This window comes from Odocoileus virginianus, chromosome 28 (assembly GCF_023699985.2).
Source record: "Odocoileus virginianus isolate 20LAN1187 ecotype Illinois chromosome 28, Ovbor_1.2, whole genome shotgun sequence".
Classification (NCBI taxonomy): domain Eukaryota; kingdom Metazoa; phylum Chordata; class Mammalia; order Artiodactyla; family Cervidae; genus Odocoileus; species Odocoileus virginianus.
In genome coordinates this window covers 31,877,789-31,899,201 of record NC_069701.1, presented here as the reverse complement: position 1 = coordinate 31,899,201, position 21,413 = coordinate 31,877,789, and the positions used below count along the sequence as shown (strand labels likewise).

General features: G+C 41.1%; 1 protein-coding gene and 1 pseudogene across 1 annotated transcript in view; both read left to right on the top strand.

The window, feature by feature from the left end:
- Positions 1–21,413, top strand: part of PRDM10 (PR/SET domain 10) — a 91,976-nt gene that overhangs the window by 19,512 nt on the left and 51,051 nt on the right. The window contains exons 2-4 of the mRNA XM_020874687.2: positions 11,386–11,567; positions 13,894–14,058; positions 15,975–16,034. Coding sequence (XP_020730346.2) covers positions 11,499–11,567; positions 13,894–14,058; positions 15,975–16,034 — 294 coding nt within the window. The 5' untranslated portion in view covers positions 11,386–11,498. The remainder of the gene's footprint in view (positions 1–11,385; positions 11,568–13,893; positions 14,059–15,974; positions 16,035–21,413) is intronic.
- Positions 7,017–7,542, top strand: LOC110125584 (small ribosomal subunit protein uS19 pseudogene; annotated as a pseudogene).

The following is a 21,413-nucleotide window of genomic DNA, read 5'->3' as shown; positions in this document are numbered from 1 at the left end:
ATCCCCAATCCATAACTGCTTAATTAAAACCCCCTCTTTTATTTGGAACCTAGTCAAAGGTTTTTTATTATAATTTAAAAAATTTCTTTTATAAAAAGAAAAAAATTCATGAAAAGCTTTTATAAAAGTCTGGTTCCCTGATTATTTTCTTTCTTAGAAACTTCTTAATTTTTTAGGCATATTTCCCTTCCCTGAAACTGTGCTTATTTTATTAATAGTTCCTTGTGGAGTTAAAAAATGATATTTTAGTCCTACTTCTCTGCCCTCACTTACAGATTCCCAGGAGCTCTTGAGCTGGGGTCAGAGTGGTTCCATGGTACTGGGCTCTGACGGGCGAGTGACGTCAGGCTGACCAGACCCAGAACTGTGATCGAGTTGGCATTCTGTCTGTAGTCCCTTTGCCTTTTTGTGATTTGTACTCCGCTCTGGCTGAGGTGAAGCCCGAATAAACAGTGTCTGCTGGGCGTGGGGCACCTTGCCAGGCAAGACAAGAATGTTGCTGATAATTTTCACTTCTCATTTTCATTTTTTCTCAATGAAATTACAGTAATTTGTTGTGAATTTTTACAATTGAGAAACTCTGTGATGGAGTATTTGGTCTTCCCCTTTTCAGCAAGAATGGGGAGTTTGTGTTGAAATCTGTGTAATTTTGTTATGTGTCCATTGTGTTACTTCCCCTTCCAATTCCTGTTCACCATTTAGAACCAAGTTCAGTTTTTAGACCTGGTAAGAAAAAGATACCTCTTTCTTCCAGATATCAATGAAATGTAAAAATCTCAACTTCCCATTCCAAATGAGTGAACACTGTAGAAGCTTTCCCCTTCCAACTTATAATGAATTAATTTATTTATTAAAATATAGTTGATTTACAGTGTTGTATTAGGTTTTGGTATATAGCAAAGTGATTCACCTATGCATATGTATATATTTATATATGTTTTCATAATCTTTTCCATTATAGATTATTAAAGAATATTGACTACAGTTTGCTGTGCTATACAGTTGGGCCTTGTTGTTTATCCATCCTGCATATTGCTAGGTCACGTCTGCTATCCCAAGCTCCCAGTCCATCTCTCCCCAACCCCACCCTAACCACAAGTCTGTTGTCTATGTCTGTGAGTCTGTTTCTCTTTTATAGATATCTTCATTTGTGTCATAATTTAGGACTTACCAGGTGGCTCAGATGGTAAAACATCTGCCTACAATGCAGGAGACCCGGGTTCAATCCCTGGGTCGGGAAGATCTCCTGGAGAAGGAAATGGCAACCCACTCCAGTATTCTTGCCTGGAAAATCCCATGGACGGAGAAGCCTGGTAGGCTACAGTCCATGGGGTCGCAAAGAGTCGGACATGACTGAGCAACTTGACTTTCACTTTAGATTCCACATGTAAGTGATATCATAGCATATTTGTCTTTCTCTGTCTGACTTCACTTCACTTTCAGGTCCAACTGTGTTGCTGCAAATAGCATCATTTTGCTTTCTTTTATGACGGAGTCATGTTCCATTACATATATATGTACCCTGTCTTCTTCATCTGCCAGTCTGAACGTCTGGTCTTAGAGCTTGCACGCTTGCTGCAGCACCTCGGTCACGCAGTGATGGTCAGGTGTGCAGAGTGGAGCACTTGCTATGACAGTGTCCTGTCGTGTCTTCTGAATTGTGAGGTTAAACAGCTTTCTTGGGTGTCATGACATTAAATCAGCTGAACGGACTGACTGTGACTCCTCAGGCCAGTGCTGGCACACGGCAGCCCGGCCCGTCCTGAGCTTGGCCAGGCCACACTGTCTTCCCTTGGCTGCACCAGGGTCACGAGCCAGAGGGCTGGCCGGATGGAAGCTTCTCTAAGATGGAAGCTGTCCTAGATGAGTGGTTCCCAAACTACCCTCTCCCCAAACAGTGCTCTCGAGCTGGGCCAATGTGTTTTCTCCAATTAAGTAAAAACAATGGATAGATTTTTTTAAATTTTGAGGTTCTTATCCCTTGAAATTTCATTAACTGTTTATTGCTATTACTGCCAATCAACTTAGCACTGGGAGGTGACAAATGAGCAAGGAGCAAAAAAAGTTAGTGGAAGATGCGGGAATACCTAGTCTTGCTTAATTGGATAGTTTAAAGAACTGTAAAATGAGATTGGATGTGATATTTATATGACTCAGATAATGGAGCCATTTATGCTGAAGTCTTAGGGCAGTGATCTTAGTTTGTGGATGGAGAAGCAAGGTGGAGTGGGAGCCTCCACCTGGGCTCAGAAGCAGCTGCCCGGGCTTGTATCACAGCTCTGCCACATACAGACTCCTCCCAGCTCTGTGACCCTGGGCAAGTCACCTAACCCCTCTCTTTCTGTCCCTCACCTATAAAGTAGAGACAATAATGTACCAACTTCATGGTTATTGTGAAAACTAAATGAATCAACCCATGCAGAATACTTAGAATATGCCTGGCACATAGTGCTATACAATGTTATGGAATGTCGTTTTGTGACATTAGAGGTAAATATTTCATGGTGAGAACTCTGTGGTCCTGTATTGTGAACATATCTGAGAACCATGGGTTTGGGGTTTCTCTCCTAGCTCTGAAATCTTATTATTCTGTGTCACAGAATTAGATTCCCCGTTATCTTTCTTTCCCTTTTTTATAACTTAGTGCTTTAATGAAAGTGGTTTTTTTCCTCCCCTCTGTACCTAGCATGAATCACTCTTTTCCTTTTCTAAGTGGGATCTAGTCTTAAATATGACTTCAAAGGGTTTCCTTTCTGTTTCTTTACACAAAGGTGGTTTTGTATTGTGTACGTTAGTTACAGTTATCTACTGCTACGCATCTATTATTCTTCAGGTTTTTACCTAATAGATGAGGACACTGAAGCTCAGAGAGAGTAAACAAACTGTCAAAAGCTACAAGTAGCAGATCCATGACTTCAAGTCAGGCTGTCTGACTCTGAAGCCTGCTCAAATGCCAGTACAGCAAATTGAAGTTGTCGTTTCAGTGGCTGCGATCCTGTTCCAGTGTAACTAACCTAAATCAAGTTCAGGCCTCACTGTTTAAATGGAGACAAATTTCCACATAGGTATTCCTGCAGGATGCTCTTTTTATGCTATCCCTGTTCATTCAAAGAAAGTTGAAAGGTTCAACAAACAGGGAGTTCTCTGGTGGCTCAGTGGTCAAGAATCCACCTGCCAACGCAGGGGATATGGGTTTGATCCCTGGTGGTTGGTCAGGGCAACTAGAGGCCGTGATCCACAGCTACTGAAGCCTGCATGCCCTGGAGCCCATGCTCCAAAACAAGAGAAACCACTGCAATGAGAAGCCCTCACACCCCTGCTCTCTGAACTAGAGAAAAGCCGCGCGCAGCAATGAAGATCCAAAATTTAAAAGAGAAAAAAATTTTAAGCAGACAAAAAGAAGCAATTGTTTGTGCACCAGGCCAGGCAGCCTCTGGGCCCAGCCATCCTCTGTCTACCCTGGGGGAACTCTCCTGTCCTGCACACTCTGCCCTGCCCCGGGGAGAGGCAGCTGGCGGGCCCCCTTGGTGTCTGCTCCTCCAGCCTTCTCATGCTTCCTTGACGTTTCCCAGCCGCTGGCTGCACTGTGGTGCTGGTGGCACCAGATGCTCAGGGAGAAGACAGCGCCCCCCACTCTGGGGGCTGGTCCCCTTCTGTTCTGTCTCCAGACCCCACCCACATCTCCCTCCGTAGATTGTGAAGCCACCTCCTCCATTGCTTTCCAGTTTTTATATCCATTTTGCAAGCATGTCAGCCTCCCTCTAGCTTCTCTCCCTGACTCATGTCTGTGTTAGAATTCAGGGAAGGGGTTAGCAGTTTCTGCTGGTTACTTTGTAATGAGCCAGAAAAGTCAGTTTGCATGCCTGCCGTCTAGATTGCAGCACACGTCTCCCTGTAAAGAATGCCGTATCTGGAGGATGCCATGCCACTCCAGCACAGAACCCTCTGCTGCAGCCTCGGTGTTTCTGAGGCTTAGTAACGTGCCTGTCTGCCTTTGAAGGTGGGTCTGGGGCTCTTCTTCCACCTCTTCGTGCAGGTCATGAAACAGGAGCTTCTTGACTCCATGTCTTAAGTGGTTCTGGAGAACTGGCTCCTTTCAGCCCAGAAGGGCCAGTGATGGTGGGAACCAGGCTGGTGGGTGGTACGGGGTGAGCAGCATCTGGGAAACATGGGAAATACGAGGAGGGTAGACGAGGTGGAGGCTGGACCCCTGGGCCGTTCCATTGTCTGGCTCAGGGCTGCCTTACCTGTGAACCGGCTGGAAAGGCAGGTGTCTCTCTTGCCTTCTTCTTCCCCCTTACTGTTCCTCAGTGTCAGTCTTAACCATGCAGGCATCCCCCTGTGAGTTGGCAAGCCAGCCACCCTTCCCTCCCACTAGACTGTGAGCTCCAAGGGAGCAGAGTTCTCACTCACCTTTAGTGCTCGGTGTTCACAAAGCATGAAAAAAATTGCTACTATTTTTTGAATATTCATCATTATGCTCTGTGATCCCAAATGCTGTCATGTTGTATTGAATCTAAGATGTTGCTGGTAGGAGACAGTTATTTTATGTATCATTACGAAAGGAACAAGCCTTGCCAACTAAACTCTGATACAAGAGCTGTCTGCTACTTAGAATTTTTATTGTATACTTGTTGAAAGAACTCTTTTACATTCATTTGGGCATGGATTGGTATCATTCATGCACATACGTGGAAGTGAAAATATAAGTAAAATGTTTAAGATACTCCTAAATATTGTCACTTTCAGAATCTTGAGAATCACTTTTGGCTCAGAGTCATTACTGTCTCTGTGTCACCAAGAGTGTTGGAGACACAGTGTTTCTGCTGTCACCTGGAATCTCCTGCAAGCAGCTCCTACCCATTCTGGGATTTGTGATCCTGTTGTTTTTTTACTCAGCCTGTGGCAGACGTGTGTTTCCACATGTCTCAGTAATAACATCGCACAATGCAGCATCATTCATGCTGCCCTGTCTCATACCCACGTACCATAGATTTGGTGGGCAAGGTCATTTTTCCAGTGATGGATGTGTGCTTCCCTAATCAAATTTATGCCCAGCTGCTGTTCATATGCCTCTTGGTTTAATGCCAAATTATAGTGTCATCTTTTTGAAGACATTTAAAGTGGCAGCTCCACTCAGGGTGTCTAGTGCTGACAATACGCTGAATCAGTGAAGCGAGGACAGAACTAATGAAGGGCAGCGAGCAAGGTCACACTCGAGTAGGCAGTGTGTCTGCATCCTTACCACCATCTGGATGATAGTTACTATAGAGCCCAGTATGGTGGAGTAGATCCTTGTTCAGAAGCGTGAGCAGGTGAAAAAAAGTACATTAAAGACTTGATGAAACGTGGACTGTTTACTCTTACAACAACCGTGCCGGGCAGATAATTTGGATTTTCCAATGAGGAGACTGAGGCTCAGTCTATGGCTTACTAATGTCACACGCTAGTAAACACGTGGTAGATTTGGGGGCATAGAATCAGATTTGTCTGATTCTAAGACTCATACTTTCAATTATATTTTACACTCTTTATTCATCTGTGTGTATGTTTAGTTGTGTCTGACTCTTTGTCACCCCGTGAACCGTAGCCACCAGGTTCCTTTGCCCGTGGGATTTCCCAGGCAAGAATACTGGAGTGGATTGCTCTTTCCTCCTCCAGGAGATCTTCCCAACCCAGGGACTGAACCCACACCTCTTACCTCTCCTGCATTGGCAGCTGGATTCGTTACCACCAGTACCTATAATGCATATTAATACATATGACCTAGAATAGTACCTGGCACATACTAACTTAATAAATTTATTAATAAATTTAGTAAATATTTGTTGAATAACCAACCCAGGGATCGAACCCAGGTCTCCTGCATTGCAGGTGGATTCTTTACCAGCTGAGCCACAAGGGAAGCCCAAGAATACTGGAGTGGGTAGCCTATCCCTTCTGCAACGAATCTTCCTGACCCAGGAATCGAACAGGGGTCTCCTGCACTGCAGGTGGATTCTTTACCAATGGGCTTTCAGGGAAGCCCATAAAATCATTAGAGAGGCTAGGAATGCTTCTTTTCCTGGAAATGAAGTCTCTGACATTTTGGACAGTGGGTGAAAGAAAGAAAGAACGATGTGTGGCCATTCTCTTGACAAGCTACAGTTTGTGGCTCCCAGGTTCTTTGAAGTTGAGAAGAGGAGCAGAGAACTCTGTCCCCAGCTCACAGAGTCTGTCAGCACCCTCCTGTTGGACAGCGCTAAGGTACTTCCTGTCCCTGGCCCATTGCCTATAAATCAAGATCAACAGAGCTCTATAAACTGTGCCATGAAATAAAGGAAATCAAATATGACAAGTCTTGCTATGAAGGATGTCCAGGTACAGGGCAGTTGTTATTGGACAAACTGCTAAGTTAAAAAAATATAAAATGTTTTGAAAATTCTGAAGCTCTTACAATCAGGAAAATGTGAACATTGGCATATTGGAGCACCACCATGTGCTAGATCTATGCCTGGGAGTTTGACACTTGTCATGTAACCCTCACAGTAACACCAGGAGGTCATTATCATCTCCATTTTACACAGGATGATATCGAGGCTCCGGGAGCACACGTAATTTGGCCAAGGGATGTAGCTGCTGAGCAGCTGAGCTAGTGGGGAAGCCCGGGTGCTCAACTCAGAGTCTGTGGATTTTCTACTGTTCTCTGCTGCTTCCCATCAAAGCTCAAGGCCAGAAACCCCGTTATACTCTGGTTTTACAGTTGACAGCGCTGATGCTAGAGGATTTCAAGTGACTTACTTAGAAGCGGACTCATACCTAGAATTCAGTTTTCTTGAACAGTTTATTAAACAACAGATAATTGAAGACTATCACACTGTTTTGAGTAGTTCAGTAGTTACAGAAGCTCCGTAGGTCTTGTTAGTATATCTTAAAGAACAAGAACTGGGTATTCTGTATCGGTGCTTTAGATTCCAAACATTTTTTGAATGAAAGCGTCGTCACCATCTTGGGCTTCTTTATGTGCTAACAGTATTTTAAAATGATTGCGTGAGAAGAACCGGCAAGATGGCGGAAGTGGAACAGAAGAAGAAGCGGACCTTCCGCAAGTTCACCTACCGCGGCGTAGACCTCGACCAGCTGCTGGACATGTCCTATGGGCAACTGATGCAGCTATACAGTGCGCGCCCGCGACGGCGGCTGAACCGCGGCCTGCGGAGGAAGCAGCACTCGCTGCTGAAGCGGCTGCGCAAGGCCAAGAAAGATGCGCCGCCCATGGAGAAGCCCGAGGTCGTGAAGACGCACCTGCGCGACATGATCATTCTGCCCGAGGTGGTGGGCAGCATGGTGGGCGTCTACAACGGCAAGACCTTCAACCAGGTGGAAATCAAGCCTGAGATGATCGGCCACTACCTGGGCGAGTTCTCCATCACCTACAAGCCCGTGAAACACGGCCGGCCCGGTATCGGGGCTACCCATTCCTCCCGCTTCATCCCCCTCAGGTAACCTGCTGGCCAATAAAAGCAGAGATTTCTCTAAAAAAAAAAAAAAAATGACTGAGTGAGTGAGTGAGTGAAAGTTGCTCAGTCGTGTCTAATTCTTTGCGACCCCATGAACTATACAGTCCATGGAATTCTCCAGGCTAGAATACTGGGGTGGATAGCCTTTCCCTTCTCCAGGGGATCATCGCAATCCAGGGATCGAACCCAGGTTTCCCACATTGCAGATGGAATCTTTACCAGCTGAGCCACAAGGGAAAATGATTGGGAAGTGCCATTTTGGGCAATATCTCACATCTGTAATACTAAACTTTACTAGCAGGCTTTCCTTTGTGTCAATGAACTGTTCTGTTATTTTACCCCCATCTACTAAGTAGTTATTTCCTTTTTTCTCCCCTTTATCCTTGCTTTATGTGGTTTCTGGTATTTTATGTCATGTTATGTCTACTTCTTTATCTTGGTAAGATTAGAAGAAAGATATTTTAGTCTGGAGTAAATATCCCATCCCCTCTCATCTCTGTTTTCTTTTTCCTGTTCATCCTTCAACTTTCATCTTCTCCAAGAAGTCATCTGTGGATACGCGCTTAGGAATCAGGTGTCTTCTTTTTTCCCCCAGCCACCAATCCATACACACGCTCGATCTAGAGTGGCTTACATTCCTTGACATGAAGGAACTTAGAGTTGAGATGGGGAGGCACACAGACAGAAAGATGCGATATGATTGAACGAATGCCTTATTTTAAAGCTACTTGGTGAGTGCTTATCATGGGGCAGGCATTATGTGAAGTGAGCATCTTACGTGCATTATCTCACGTTCTCTCAATAACCTTATGATCCCGATTTTAAGGAGAAGGAGAGTGATTTAGAGCACGTCCACGTTCTGCCTAACATGACTGAAGTCACAGAACTGCTGCCGAAATCTGGGTCCAGAGCCCAAGCTTGTAGCTACTCTGCCTCTCTGTGTCCCCAGACCCTCGTGTGCCAGGCACGGGGAGCGGACAGCCCCAGTGCTGGAGTTAGAAAGTCAGGTACTTAACAGTCACACGGCCACTTTGACTGACTGCGTATCACCCTTCAGTGAGGAATTCAAGATACAAGAATTCAACATACAACACGTATGTCCAAACTTACTCATCACAAACATGGAAAATAACCATTTATCAACATAAAATTAAATACATCATGATATGTTCGTACAATGAAATGATAAAGCTATAGTAAAAAAAGGAACAAATGCTACAGGGATCTGGAACAATGTAAAAGGGATGGTATTATATGGAATAAATACGGTTCAAAAGAGATGCTGCTTTGTGTAGAATCATATACAATCAATACTATGATGCCGTTTGTGGTTTGGAGAAGCAGGGAGTATTTATTTTTTTGTTTATATATAATATAAATTATTTGTATAAAATATCTTTGGAAGAATAGATAAGAAATCGATACTCTGAATTGGTTCTGAAGACTGGTAAGAGATTCCAGGTAGCAAGATTGTCCACCGTACACCTTTTTGTGCCTTTTGAATTTTGAGTCAACTGAATTTGCCACCTATTGAAAGTATATAACTAAAAATAAAAGAAATAGCAGGCAGCTTGCTAGAAATGAAAACAAATAAGAAAGACACTCTGGGCTGGTGTATTTTCTGAGTATGGGAGTTAAGCCTGCCTCCATCCTCACTGCATCCCAGTGTGTGCTTGGGTGTTTGTGCAATTGATCAACTAAGTTGAAAAAATCTCTGATTCCTGTATGGGAAAAGCATAGCATTTTTTTGTTGTTGTTGTATTAATTCCTGTTGAAAATAGGTATCCTGAGTCTAACCATGAAGAGACATCAGATGAACTCAAATTAAGGGACCTTCTGAAAAATAAATGGCCTGTGAGTTTCTAAAATGTCAAGGTCATGGAGAACTAGGAAAGACTGGGGACTGTTCCCAGTCGGAGGGGACTGACAGGACATGTTGGCAGGGACACGCCGTGTGCGAGGCCAGAGTGGACCCTTGGCCAGAAAAAGCGGGCTTTCCTTCTCTGCAAAGGACAGTAATCGGACAGTTGGCAAAAGTTGAATGTGGTCTGTAAGTTAGGTAATAGCACTGTTAATGTCCTGATTTTGATTGGAGTACTGTGGTTCTGTGAGAAAATATCCTTCTTTTAGGAAATAGGCACTTAAGAATTTAGTAGTAAAGGAGTTTTGTGGCTGCAACTTACTCTCAAATAGTTTAAGTTAAAAAAAGAGAGAGGATGAAAAAGAGAGAAAGAGGATGAAGGAGAAGGAGAGAGAATAATAAAGCAAACATGGTAAAATGTTAACATTTGGGGGAACAGTGAAGAAATACAGAAATTCTTTGTACTATTTTTGTTGCTTTTCCATCTGAAATTATTTCAAAATAAAAAAAATTTAAAAACTTTTCCAATGTGGAACATTTTCTGATTTTATAATATGGGGCCTCTTGTACAGTTTTTATCTCCTTTTGTACAATTTTGTGATTATCTTCCTATAGCTCTTTATATTATCGGTGACATTCCTCTGAGCTTCTTAATATTTTTGTTCCTTTTAAAAAATATATAACAACTTTGTTGAAATTTAATTCATATACTGTACATCTCACTCTCACTATCTTTTTATGTATGCTTAAATAGTACTACTATATAAGGAAGATATGCTTAACAAAAAGACAACATGGTAGGTGTAATTTACACATGATAAAATTCACCTCTTTTAACTGATAGATTGATGGCTTTTGACATGTGAATTCCCTATGTATCCGCCATCCCAGTCTAGATACAAGATAGAGAACATTATAGCCCCTTTGCTTACAGTCACCTGCTGTTGACGGGGGCATTGTTTGCAGGATCCTCTTTAGGGCGCAGGGCAAGTGTGTGTGGTGGGGCAGCTTCTGTTGGGGTGAGGATGCTAGTGATGCAGCTGAACTGAAGTACGCCCCTCCCTGGCTCCCGAGAGGCTCCCAGGTGGTTCAGACGTGGCCATTCTGTATCCCAGACACCCCGATGCTGTGTGTCCCAGTTTCTTTTCTTCCATGGGCCTTATTCCAGTTCAGAGGCTGGAGTATGCATAGCTTCAGAATGTTTCTCAGGTTATTTCACAGTGGAGAAAGTTCTGGCAGGGTTCTGGGCAGTGGTCCTTCTCACCTTCAGTTGAGTGGTGTTCTGAGCAGCTTGGCCTTGCCTGTCTATGATGCCACTTACTGGGCTAGCGCAAGGAGGTGTATCAGGCCCGGCTGCCCTGTTAAACAGCAGATCTCATGTGACCTTTAAACCATCAGTGTTTTATCATCATCAAAAGGGAAGATTGATTACATTGGTTTTGGAAAATAGTCATATTTCAAGATATAGGTTTTGTGTCCATTGATGTTTAGAGAGGCTTTGATTTGCCAGCTCATCACTCCTGTATTGACTCCATAGGAAACAAAGTTGGTATCTGTATTCACCAAACTGTGGCCCAGAAAATTTGGCTGCCCCCACCTGCCATTTTCCCCTATTTTGTGACTTTTATTATGCTGCTTTTCCTTTTGAGTTTATAGGAAGTCACTGTCTCAACAGGTGTGCAAACAGGGACGAGCTGGCTGAGCAGCAGTAAGATTTGGTGTCAGCCCAGCACTTGACTGCCTTTAATATGTGGGGGCCTCGTCATCCTCCTCCTGGGGAGAGCTAAGGACCGCCCTCAGTGTTTGTGATAAAGCCTCCATCCACCCGACGTGTGCCTGGAGCAGAGCGTGCACGCAGTACATTGTGTCATTATTACATATAATTTCTCCATTTTCACCTTTTTTGCCCAGGTGTGTTATCTCTTACAAAAATTTTATTTTTTTTTCCTCTTTGTGGCTGAGACTGTAACTTATTAAAGTGCATTCATGTATTTAAAGTCTTGGGTCCTGTTCTCTTTTTCTCAGGCATGCTGCAGAGAGGCCTTCCTGTCCCTGACGAGCACGCGAGTGGGAGACAGATGACTGTCCTTCACCTCGAACAACTCTAGGTGCCTGGGCCGCTGTCCAGCCGGGAGGGGATGGATTCCAAAGATGAAAGCTCACACGTGTGGCCCCCGGCTGCAGAACATGAGGAGAACGCCACACAGGTGAAAAGTGCTCTCCCAGCTGGGCACTGACCATGGTGTTTAGTTGGTAGAGTTTGCTGACAGCTAGAGAAATAGCAGCTCCTGTATAGTGTTGCGGGGCAAGGAGGGAGCTGATGGGCAGACATGGTACGTAAGGAATAGGCAGCATTTCAGTGCTTCGAATGCTCCATCTGTCCAGGTTGCTGTGATTTCAAGAAGCTACATACCACCCATGGGCTTCTCTGCCTTCCCCCCAATTTACTGTCATAATCCTCTTCACTGCTCCATTTTATTTCATGGTGAAAACTTCAAACTGCAGGGTTTCTTTTATGTTATCCAGGAAAGGGTTTTGATTTTTTGTGTGTAGTGAAGTACAAGGTATGTCTATAAAGTGAGTGGCTTTTCCTTTTCTTTTCAAATTCAGAATGTAAACTTCTCATTGAAAGTTGTCCCAGTGAATCAACAGCTCTGGAGGTTAGTCACTTATTCAGATATCTCTGCCTTTCAAATTGCTCTACTAACCAGCTACACATTCTTTTGATTGTCCTTAGCAAAAGTGGATCTCTGCATTTTTGGTATGGATTTGAATTTTGGTAAGAGTCAGCAGTCATAGGGAGCCACATTTTATATGTGACCAAAGTATGAAACTTCATTTTAAAGCATTACAATATATATGTAATTTCATTTTCATCAAATTACATAGCCATAGTTGTTCAGTTGCCAAGTAATCAGAAAATTTACGTTGAAACCTTTAAATACACATATTATGTTTGATTTAAGTAGTATAACTAATGTTACAGTACATAAAATCAATCATCAGATATGATTTAAAAGTCTGTGTCTGAATACTGAGAAAAAGGTACCAGAGAAGCCTCCAGCAGAATAATTAAGAATGCTGTTTTGATTCTCATGGAAACTACCTGGAAGGCTACTTTCATGTAGCTATATATTTTGGGGTACTTTGTTTATAAACAAAATGTAGTCCATTAATAAATAGGGTCCACATTTGCAGGTAGCCAGACAGTAGACAGCAGACTTCAGCACCCTTTGTTGCGCCCCATCCCTTGCAATATTTCTTCTCCCATCCAAGAATCCTGGTTTAGCCGAGTACTTGGTGATGAAGACCAAGTTGAAGAGTTTGGATAACGCTCAAGGGGAAAAAATTTTTTTAAGCACCGAAACTAGTTAAAGATTTTGATGTGAATAAACAAATCTAAACTCACAAAATTATCTTGCAGCACTTAAAATTGCTGAAATATTTCAAAGCCCAATTCTTGTGCAAACTGTATCTTCATGGGCAGAGCAGATTTATGTAGAAGCTGGGGTAATCACTTAGTGCTAAAGTAGAAGTTTGTTTTATTTACGTGGTGCTTGACTGCGTCTTGTCTTTAGTTTTCTTTCTGTGGGTTGAATTAGCTATGTCATCTTTGGGATCTGTTCTCCACTGGAAAAAACTGAAATAAAAAATTATGTGTAAAGCCAAGACAGTATAAGAGTAAAGATTCCGACCTAAGAGGGCCTGACTTCAATATCAGCACATAAATTATTTCTCTCCCAAATGTGTACTTTGACCATCTGCTTTGTACCTTCAATATCAGACACTAGGCTGTGTGCCAACCTGCAGGAACTCAAACCTCCAAAGCTGACTGCTCAGAAAGCGCTTTACAGAATCAGTTTCTGCTTTCGTTCTTCATAGACAGAAAATTATTTCCCCTGGTGACAACTGAAATAGTTATCCAAAACCCCTGAAAAGTACATTCACAGAATTTTTTGTGTCCTTATCTACTTGGCAAAGAAAAGTTCTGTTACATTCACCAAGTCAGCAGACATTCACCCCTTGCCTACAGAACAGCCATGGAGGGACAAAAGAATTTGTACGAAAGCAAGTGACCTTGTTTTAATGTGTTTGCTAAAAGATACTCTTTGTTAGAAAGTAGAGTTTTTATGATGTGTTGAAAGCAACTGACTTTTGAGTCTTGACATATTTTTCCACATTATAGAATAATCTGTGTTTTATAGTTTGGTAGTGTTGTCCATCAGCAATCTTCTGTCCCATTTCTTCTCAGCATGCCCCAAAAGAGAGACCTTCGGTTGATATTTGAGGCAAAGTGGTGTTTAAATCGGTTGCCTAATATTAAGTAAAAATCAGTGAGAAGGTCCTTGGTCCCTCTGCCAAGTCACTAACTCAGCACAGATGAAGACCCATTCATTCACTGCGTTCTCCTTTCACGGGGATCTTTTAGAAATGCAAGTGTGTGGTGTTCTCCGTTAGTTCCCCGTCTTTGCGCTACAGTGTGGGTTCCACCAGGGTGATCGCTTCGTACTTGCTGGTTTTTTTTTGCCCCAGGTGCATTTTGTTCCAGACGCTGGAACCGTGGCCCAGATCGTCTACACCGATGACCAGGTCCGTCCGCCGCAGCAGGTGGTGTACACGGCAGATGGTGCCTCCTACGCCTCCGTGGATGGTCCTCAGCACACACTGGTCTACATCCATCCCGTGGAAGCTGCGCAGGCACGTTGGGACCGTGGGTGATGGCTTGTTTGTTAATCTGTTAATTCATCCCTTACGTTTACGCTCTGCCAGTCACTGTGCTGCTGGCAGGTGATGCAGGAAATATGCAGATAACATGTGTGCTCTCAAGGAGCTTATAACCATCTTGGCAGAGGAAGATGTGGTTTATTTATTTAAATTAAATGTAAGGAGTTAGAGCACTAACCTGGAATGAGGTGTTTTCCACACTGACTGTTGATATTGATTCATTATTATTATAAACAAGATTATCAGCCTGTTACTTTTCCTAAGTATCAAGAACCAGGCCAAACATGGCATTTATTTTTGTGTAACTTAATCAAAATGAATCTGAGTGGGAACATGCACATTATTTCAGTTAAACGTGTAAGTGAGAGATCCTACTAGCTTGTTACCTGCTATTTACTAATAACTTATTGATTTTTAGGACTCTATAGAAGTGAGGGTAAAAGCTGTACAATTATAACTGCTTCTCATTTTTTTGGCTAGTGACTCTGAGTGTTGGTTTCCAAATGCATAACAGGAATATCCCCCAGTATATAAATGTTGCTTTGTATTTTTAGCACTTTATAATGTACATAGCACTTTAAATAGATTAGAAATCAGTTCCATTGTTTTTTGTTTAAAATTTTTTTTTTGACGTGGGCCGTTTTAAAAGTCTTCATTGAATTTGTTACAATATTGCTTCTGTTTTTATGCTTTTGGTTTTTTGGCTGAGAGGCATGTGGGATCTTAGCTCTCCAACCAGGGTTGAACCTGCATCCTTGCATTGGATGATGAAGTCTTAACCATTGACCCTCCAGGGAAGTCCCCAGTTCCATAGTTTTTGTAGTGGGATCCTGGTAATAAAAATTTGCCCTCATGCAATATTTAGTCAAGAGACTCAAAGCACTCCCAAGAAGAAATGAGACCCACCTAATAAATGCCTTTCAAATCTATATAAAGGTGAAATTGCCTGATAGTTACTTATGGAATAACCCTTCTCAGTTTTAGGCCCTCAGCTGTACTGAAATAAGAACACGTAGATTATGTAAAGAATGTCCTGTGCCCAACTTTTAGATCATTACTATGTTACGAAATGTCTGAGTTATGATAGTTTTTAAAAGTCAAATATAAGAAATCTGAAGCTTGCTGAAATTCTCTTTTACAATTCTTTGGAATCAGCACTTAACTGTGGTTCCTATGACCGTAAATTTGCTAAAGCCTTAGGCAAATTAGAGTCATTTAAAAGTTTTAGAGGAAGGAATACTTTTTTGGATTGGGGATTTCTTGTGGTGTCCCAACTAAAATAATTTTGAAGGTTTTCCTTCTTTAGTTATCATGACCATCAGCCAATTAATGTTTATAATGAGAACTTTGAAAATTATCATCTTACTGGCTTTATTATAAAAAGGGTCTATGGAACATTAAATGCAGTTTATTTATTTATTTTCTACATCTGCTGAGTGTGTATCTATATTGGAAAGAGTTGTAATTCTTGGGTATACAGTATTCTTCTATTTGTTGGTGTATCTTCAACCATTTTCATTTAATTGCATGTCTACCCCTGTGACACAGTGTTACGTGAGAATGCATACCCCCTTGTTCATGGAATGCCTTTTTAATTAACTGTGACATTCAATCTCAGGAGAGGCTTTGCTTTAGAGTAAAATCACAAAGTGTGCAGTGTGTTAGCCAATGGAGAGAGTTAGCTTTTACAATCTCTTTGAAGACATAAGAATGAAAGGCTTTGGCAAAATATAGAATTACTGTCTTTATCTTCTTTATTAATGAAAGATTATTACTAGCTATTTGGGAGTTAACTCAGGAATTGGTGCTTAGCAGTAGGATAATTTTTCCTGCATAGACAAGCTGTCTAAAGATCTATTGATAAGTTATTGTTGTTGTTGTTTGTTTAGACACTGTTTACAGACCCAGGCCAAGTAGCTTATGTCCAGCAGGATGCTGCAGCTCAGCAGGTAATGAGTCGCTTTTTTGCCTTCTTGTTGTTTGTGGATAATATTATGAGGTTACCCTTTCCTGGAATGCCCTCAACCTTCTGCACTGCACATTCTCTGAATGTCTGTGTCTCATGTGTTTAGAATATTCTCGATGTCTGTTAATGAAGACAAAGCAGAATGCAACACTAACACACTCCAACCAGTATGTATTGAAATACTTTGGTAATACAAAAATGATTTGTCAGGGAAATTTAAGCATTAAATTAAAATAAGGATATTAACGGGGTATTGGTTCAAGTTCCAAAGAATAATCCTGAATTTCAAAAGTGTCTGCGAAAATTTGGAAACATTTTAGTACTTGTTCTTTTTTTTTTTTTTTGATTATTGAATTATAGTTGATTTGTAATATTGTGTTAGTTTAAGGTATATAGCAAAGTGATTCAGTTATATCTATATTTATATTATATATATATTCTTTTTTAATGTTCTTTTCTTTAGGGTTTATTACAGGATTCTGAATATAGTTCCATGTGCTATATAGTAGGACCTTGCTGTCCATTTTTTGTGTATACCTACCCCTCTTTTCCCTTTGGTAACTACAAGTCTGTTTTCTAAGTCTGTGAGTCTGTTTCTCTCTTGTAAATAAATTCATCTGTATCACATTTTAGATTCCACATGTAAGTGATACCATATGATATTTGTCTTTCTCTGACTTAGTATGATAATCTGTTTTAAAATATTGGGGTAAAATTCCTCCTTAAATTGCCTATACCCTTAGTGGCATCTTTCTTGCTTCTAGTGTCTGAGAATTGAGATTCTTCTTGGTTTTCTTTTAAAACATTTCCTTTACCTCTATTTCTAATATATCCTATTTGATTTTGAGGGACTTCTTCCTTATTTTTCTTCTGGTTGTCAAAGTGATAAAGAAGGTGCAAAAGCTAGATAATTGTCAGCCCTACCCTAAGAAGAATGTGACTCCAAATAGTTTTATTTTCATGATGGCTTGTACGACTGTTATTCAGCTGTACCACTGACTGTCATGAGTGATTACTGAGTAAGCTTACTCATCAGTAGGCACTTTTTGCTTTTCAGATTTCTTAGCAGGTGATTTGTATACTTCCATTTTATTTTATTATTATGTTTTTAAATCGATGGGACGTTGTTATCCTGTTTTATTTTTGAGTATGCTGTGCAGCTTGTGAAATCTTAGTTCTATGAGGGATTGAACCCGTGCCACCTGCAGTAGAAGTTGAGTTTCAGTCACTGGACTGCCAGGGAAGTCCTTGGATAATTAGATTTTAAAATTTGAAAAGTGAACAGTAGTTGTGTTAATATTATTTACGGAATCTAGAGAAAATTAGGGGTCTTTGTCGTATCACTTATGGTTGAATTTATTCCTGATTGCTGCTGCTGCTAAGTCGCTTCAGTCGTGTCTGACTGTGTGACCCCATAGAGGGCAGCCCACCAGGCTCCTCTGCCCCTGGGATTCTCCAGGCAAGAGCACTGGAGTGGGTTGCCATTGCCTTCTCCTGATTGCTAGTGACCTACAATTTTGTGAGGTCTGTCGACTTCAATGAGAGTCTGTCTTAGTACGCTGGGGCTGCTGTAACATCACACCATGCATAGCATGTGTGCCTTTGCTCAGCTGCTCAGTCATGTCCAACTCTTCTCAATCCCGTGAACTGTGGCCCATCAGGTTCGTCTGTCCATAGGATTTCCCAGTGAAGAATACTGGAGTGGGTTGCCATTTCCTTCGGGGATCTCCTTGTGTCTCTTGCATTGGCAGGCAGATTCTTTACTGCTGAGCTACCTGGGAAGCTCCTACCATATACTGGGTGGGTTATAAACAACAGAGATTTATTTCTCACAGTTATGGAGTTTGTGAAGTCCAAGACCAAGGTGCCAATAGATTTGTTGTCTAGTGAGAACCCTCTGCTTATTCACAGATGGCTGACTTCTCGCTGTGTCCTCCATGGCAGACAGAGCGAGGCTGCCCTCTGGGGTCTTGTAGAAGGGCACTCATCCCATTCATAGGGGCTCCACCCTCATGACCTAATCACCTTTCAGAGGCCCCACCTCCTCACTTCGTCACACTGGGGATTAGATTTGGACATATGTATAAATTAGGGGAGACACAAATATTGTGTAGCAGAGTTACTGTTTTATTTTAGAATTTTGTACTAATTAAGTTTATTCTTAAAAGACAAATCATGTCAATTTCTCTGAATATTTATTGATTCTACCAAACAAGCAATGGCTAGATTTAATTCATTTTTATATCTGAACAGGAAGAAAGCAAAATGAAATGCCTTTGTATTTCTAGATGATTAATTCATTTACTCATTTTTAGAGTATTGATTTTTTTTTTCATAAAAAAGTTGAAGCAATGCAAAAAAGAAAGTATGTAAAAACCCAAACAAATTCTGCCCAGAAACATCTTCATTAACTTACAGTTGGTAACTATTATTCTAGACTTCTTTCAGACATAAAACAAAGATAAACAGATAGAGGGAAATTGTGCCCTAAATGCTATTATTAATCTAAATACTTTAAACTTAATGTACTCATGTTTTCCTAACCTGTCTTGAGCTCTGGTCCCCTTAGTCTTCACCTCCTGCTGTGATGACCTGACTCAGCACACTGACCCTTCCCCCGCTTCCCTCCCCCCACTGTTTGGGATTAGTTGTGTTATTATTGTAACTAATACATTTCTGTTCTATTCAGTAACCATAGCTATTTAGAATTCTGCTCTGTTATCTCTTGGCATTTACTTTTGTAGAAATCTTGAGTCTAATTTTGATTATTTTCCTCATTCCTTCTCTATCTTAATGCCTGTTTGAGTCTTTCTTTATCCTTGAAGTTTTTGTTTGAAGTCTAGTGACTTCACCAGCACATGAATCAGAATTCCCTAGGACAGGGTGTGTCCTTTTGATGTATAGGTTAAGACTCTATTTTGGGAACATTTTCATCTATTAGATTTTTGAAGATCTTTTTAGTTTCATTTGATGTGTTCATGTTCCCAGGAATATCAGTGTGAGTATATTGGTTTTATTTTCTGTACCTAACATTTTCTCTGATCATTTTTATATCTATTCTTTAACATTTTATTTGTGTAATTTCTTTTGTGTCCCTCATATTTCCTTGCCATGTTTTTTAAGCTTTCTGATTAAATTATAACATATACATAGAAAAGTGCAAAAAATTATAAGCAGTAATGCAATGATATGAGGTAACCAACACCCAGATTAAATAACAGAACATTACCACCTCCTAAAGGCTTCCTAGGTAGCTCAGGGGTAAAGAACCTGCCTGCCAGTGCAGGAGATGTGAGAAATGAAGGTTCAATACCTGGGTCAGGAAGATCTCCTGGAGTAGGAAGTGGCAACTCACTCCAGTATTCTTGCCTGGAAAATTCTGTGGACAGAGGAGCCTGGTGGGCTACAGTCTATATGGGGTCGAAAAGAGTCGGGTACACACACACACACACACACACACACCCCTCATCTCCTAAAAGCCATCCTTATGCTTCCTGCTAATCACTGCTCCTCCCCTTCTCCTCAAAGGTTACACACTTAGACTGGTTTTCCATGGTTTTGAACTTTATATACGTGGAATACCTTCGTATGGTTTCCTTTCTGTTTTGTTCTCTTGTTTAACATTGTGCTTGGGGGAGTCATGAGTTCTTATTGTTTGGTGTGGCTGTGGTTATTTCTCCTTCTGTTTTTATAGCTGTATCATGTTCAGTTTTATGAATGTATCACAGTTTATCCAGGAGTGTGATAAGTTCTACTAAGTTCTTCAAGAGTCTCTTGTCCCTTTGCTTGTCCATGCTTCCCTGTGGCTCAGCTGGTAAAGAATCTGCCCACAATGCGGGAGCACTGGGATTGATCCCTGGGTTGGGAAGATCCCCTGGAAAAGGGAAAGGCTACCCGCTCCAGTATTCTGACCTGGAGAATTCCATGAGCTGTATAGTCCATGGGGTCACAAAGAGTTGGACATGACTGAGCGACTTTCACTTTCACAACTTTCACTTGCTTTTCCATACACATTGTAGGATCAGCCTGGAAGTTTCCACCAAAGTCCTGTGGGAAACTTACTGGCATTTCATTGTACCTACAGGTCAGTTTGTGAAAAATTGTCATCTTATATAATATTAAGTCTTCTAATCTGTGAACATGTTCTATCCTTGAGTTTTATTTATCTATTTATTTTTAACATTTTTGTAGAAATATAGTTGATTGACAAGTGTTGTGTGTCAAGTGTATAGCACAGTGCTTCAGTTGCACATACATGTATACATATGTCTATTCTTTTTTTTACATTCTTTTCCATTATCTCTTATTATAAGCTATTGAATATAAGTCCCTGTGCTACACAGTAGGTCCTTGTTGGCTGTCTATTTTATATATAGCAGTATCCCTGAGTTTTGAGTGAAAGTTCAAAAATTGTCTTATGGGTAGAGGTCTTTCAGTAGACTTACTGTTAGATATTTGGTGTCTTTTGGTGATATTGTAAATTATGGTATAATTTTTAAAAATTTCATTTTCTAATTTATAGTCTGATTTTATTGGTAAATAATTATGTTGTCTATAAATACTGTCATTTTTACTTCTTTGCAGTCTTTATACCTTTTTTCCTTTGGTTTTATTGAGATATAATTAACATACAGCACTGTATTATAAGTTTAAGGTATACAGCATAATAATTTGATTTACATGCATCATGAAATGATTGCCACAGTAAGTTTAGTGAACATCCATCATCTCCAAAATGAAAAAAATAGAAAAAAAACTTTTTTTGTTGATGAGAACTCTTAGGATTTATTCTCTTAACAGCTTTTGTGTATAACATAGCAGTGTTAATTTTATTTATCATACTATTCATTACACTCCTAGGACTTATTTTGTAAGTGGAAGTTTGTATGTTTTGACCACCTTCATCCATGCCCTCTCCCCGCCCCCACCTCTGGTAACCACAAGTATGATCTCTTTTTCTATGAGTCTATTTTTTTTATTCCTTAAATTAGAATATAATTGTTTGACAAAGTTATATTAGTTTCTGCTATACAACAACATGAATCAGCTCTGTGTATAAATATATCGCTTCCCTCTTGAGCCTCCCTCCATCCCCGCCTCCCACCTCCCTAGGTCATCACGAAGCTCCACGCTGAGTTCCCTGTGCTCTAGAGCGGGTTCCCACTGACTGTCTGGTGTTCACACGGCTATATGTTTATGTCGGTGCTGCTCTCTCAATTCTTCCCCCGTCTCCTTACCCGCTGTGTCCACAGGTCCATTCTCTACGTCTGCATCTCTATTCCTGCCCTGCAGATAGGCTCATCAGTGGCACTTTTCTAGATTCCACATATATGTGTTAATATATGGTATCTGTTTTTCTGTT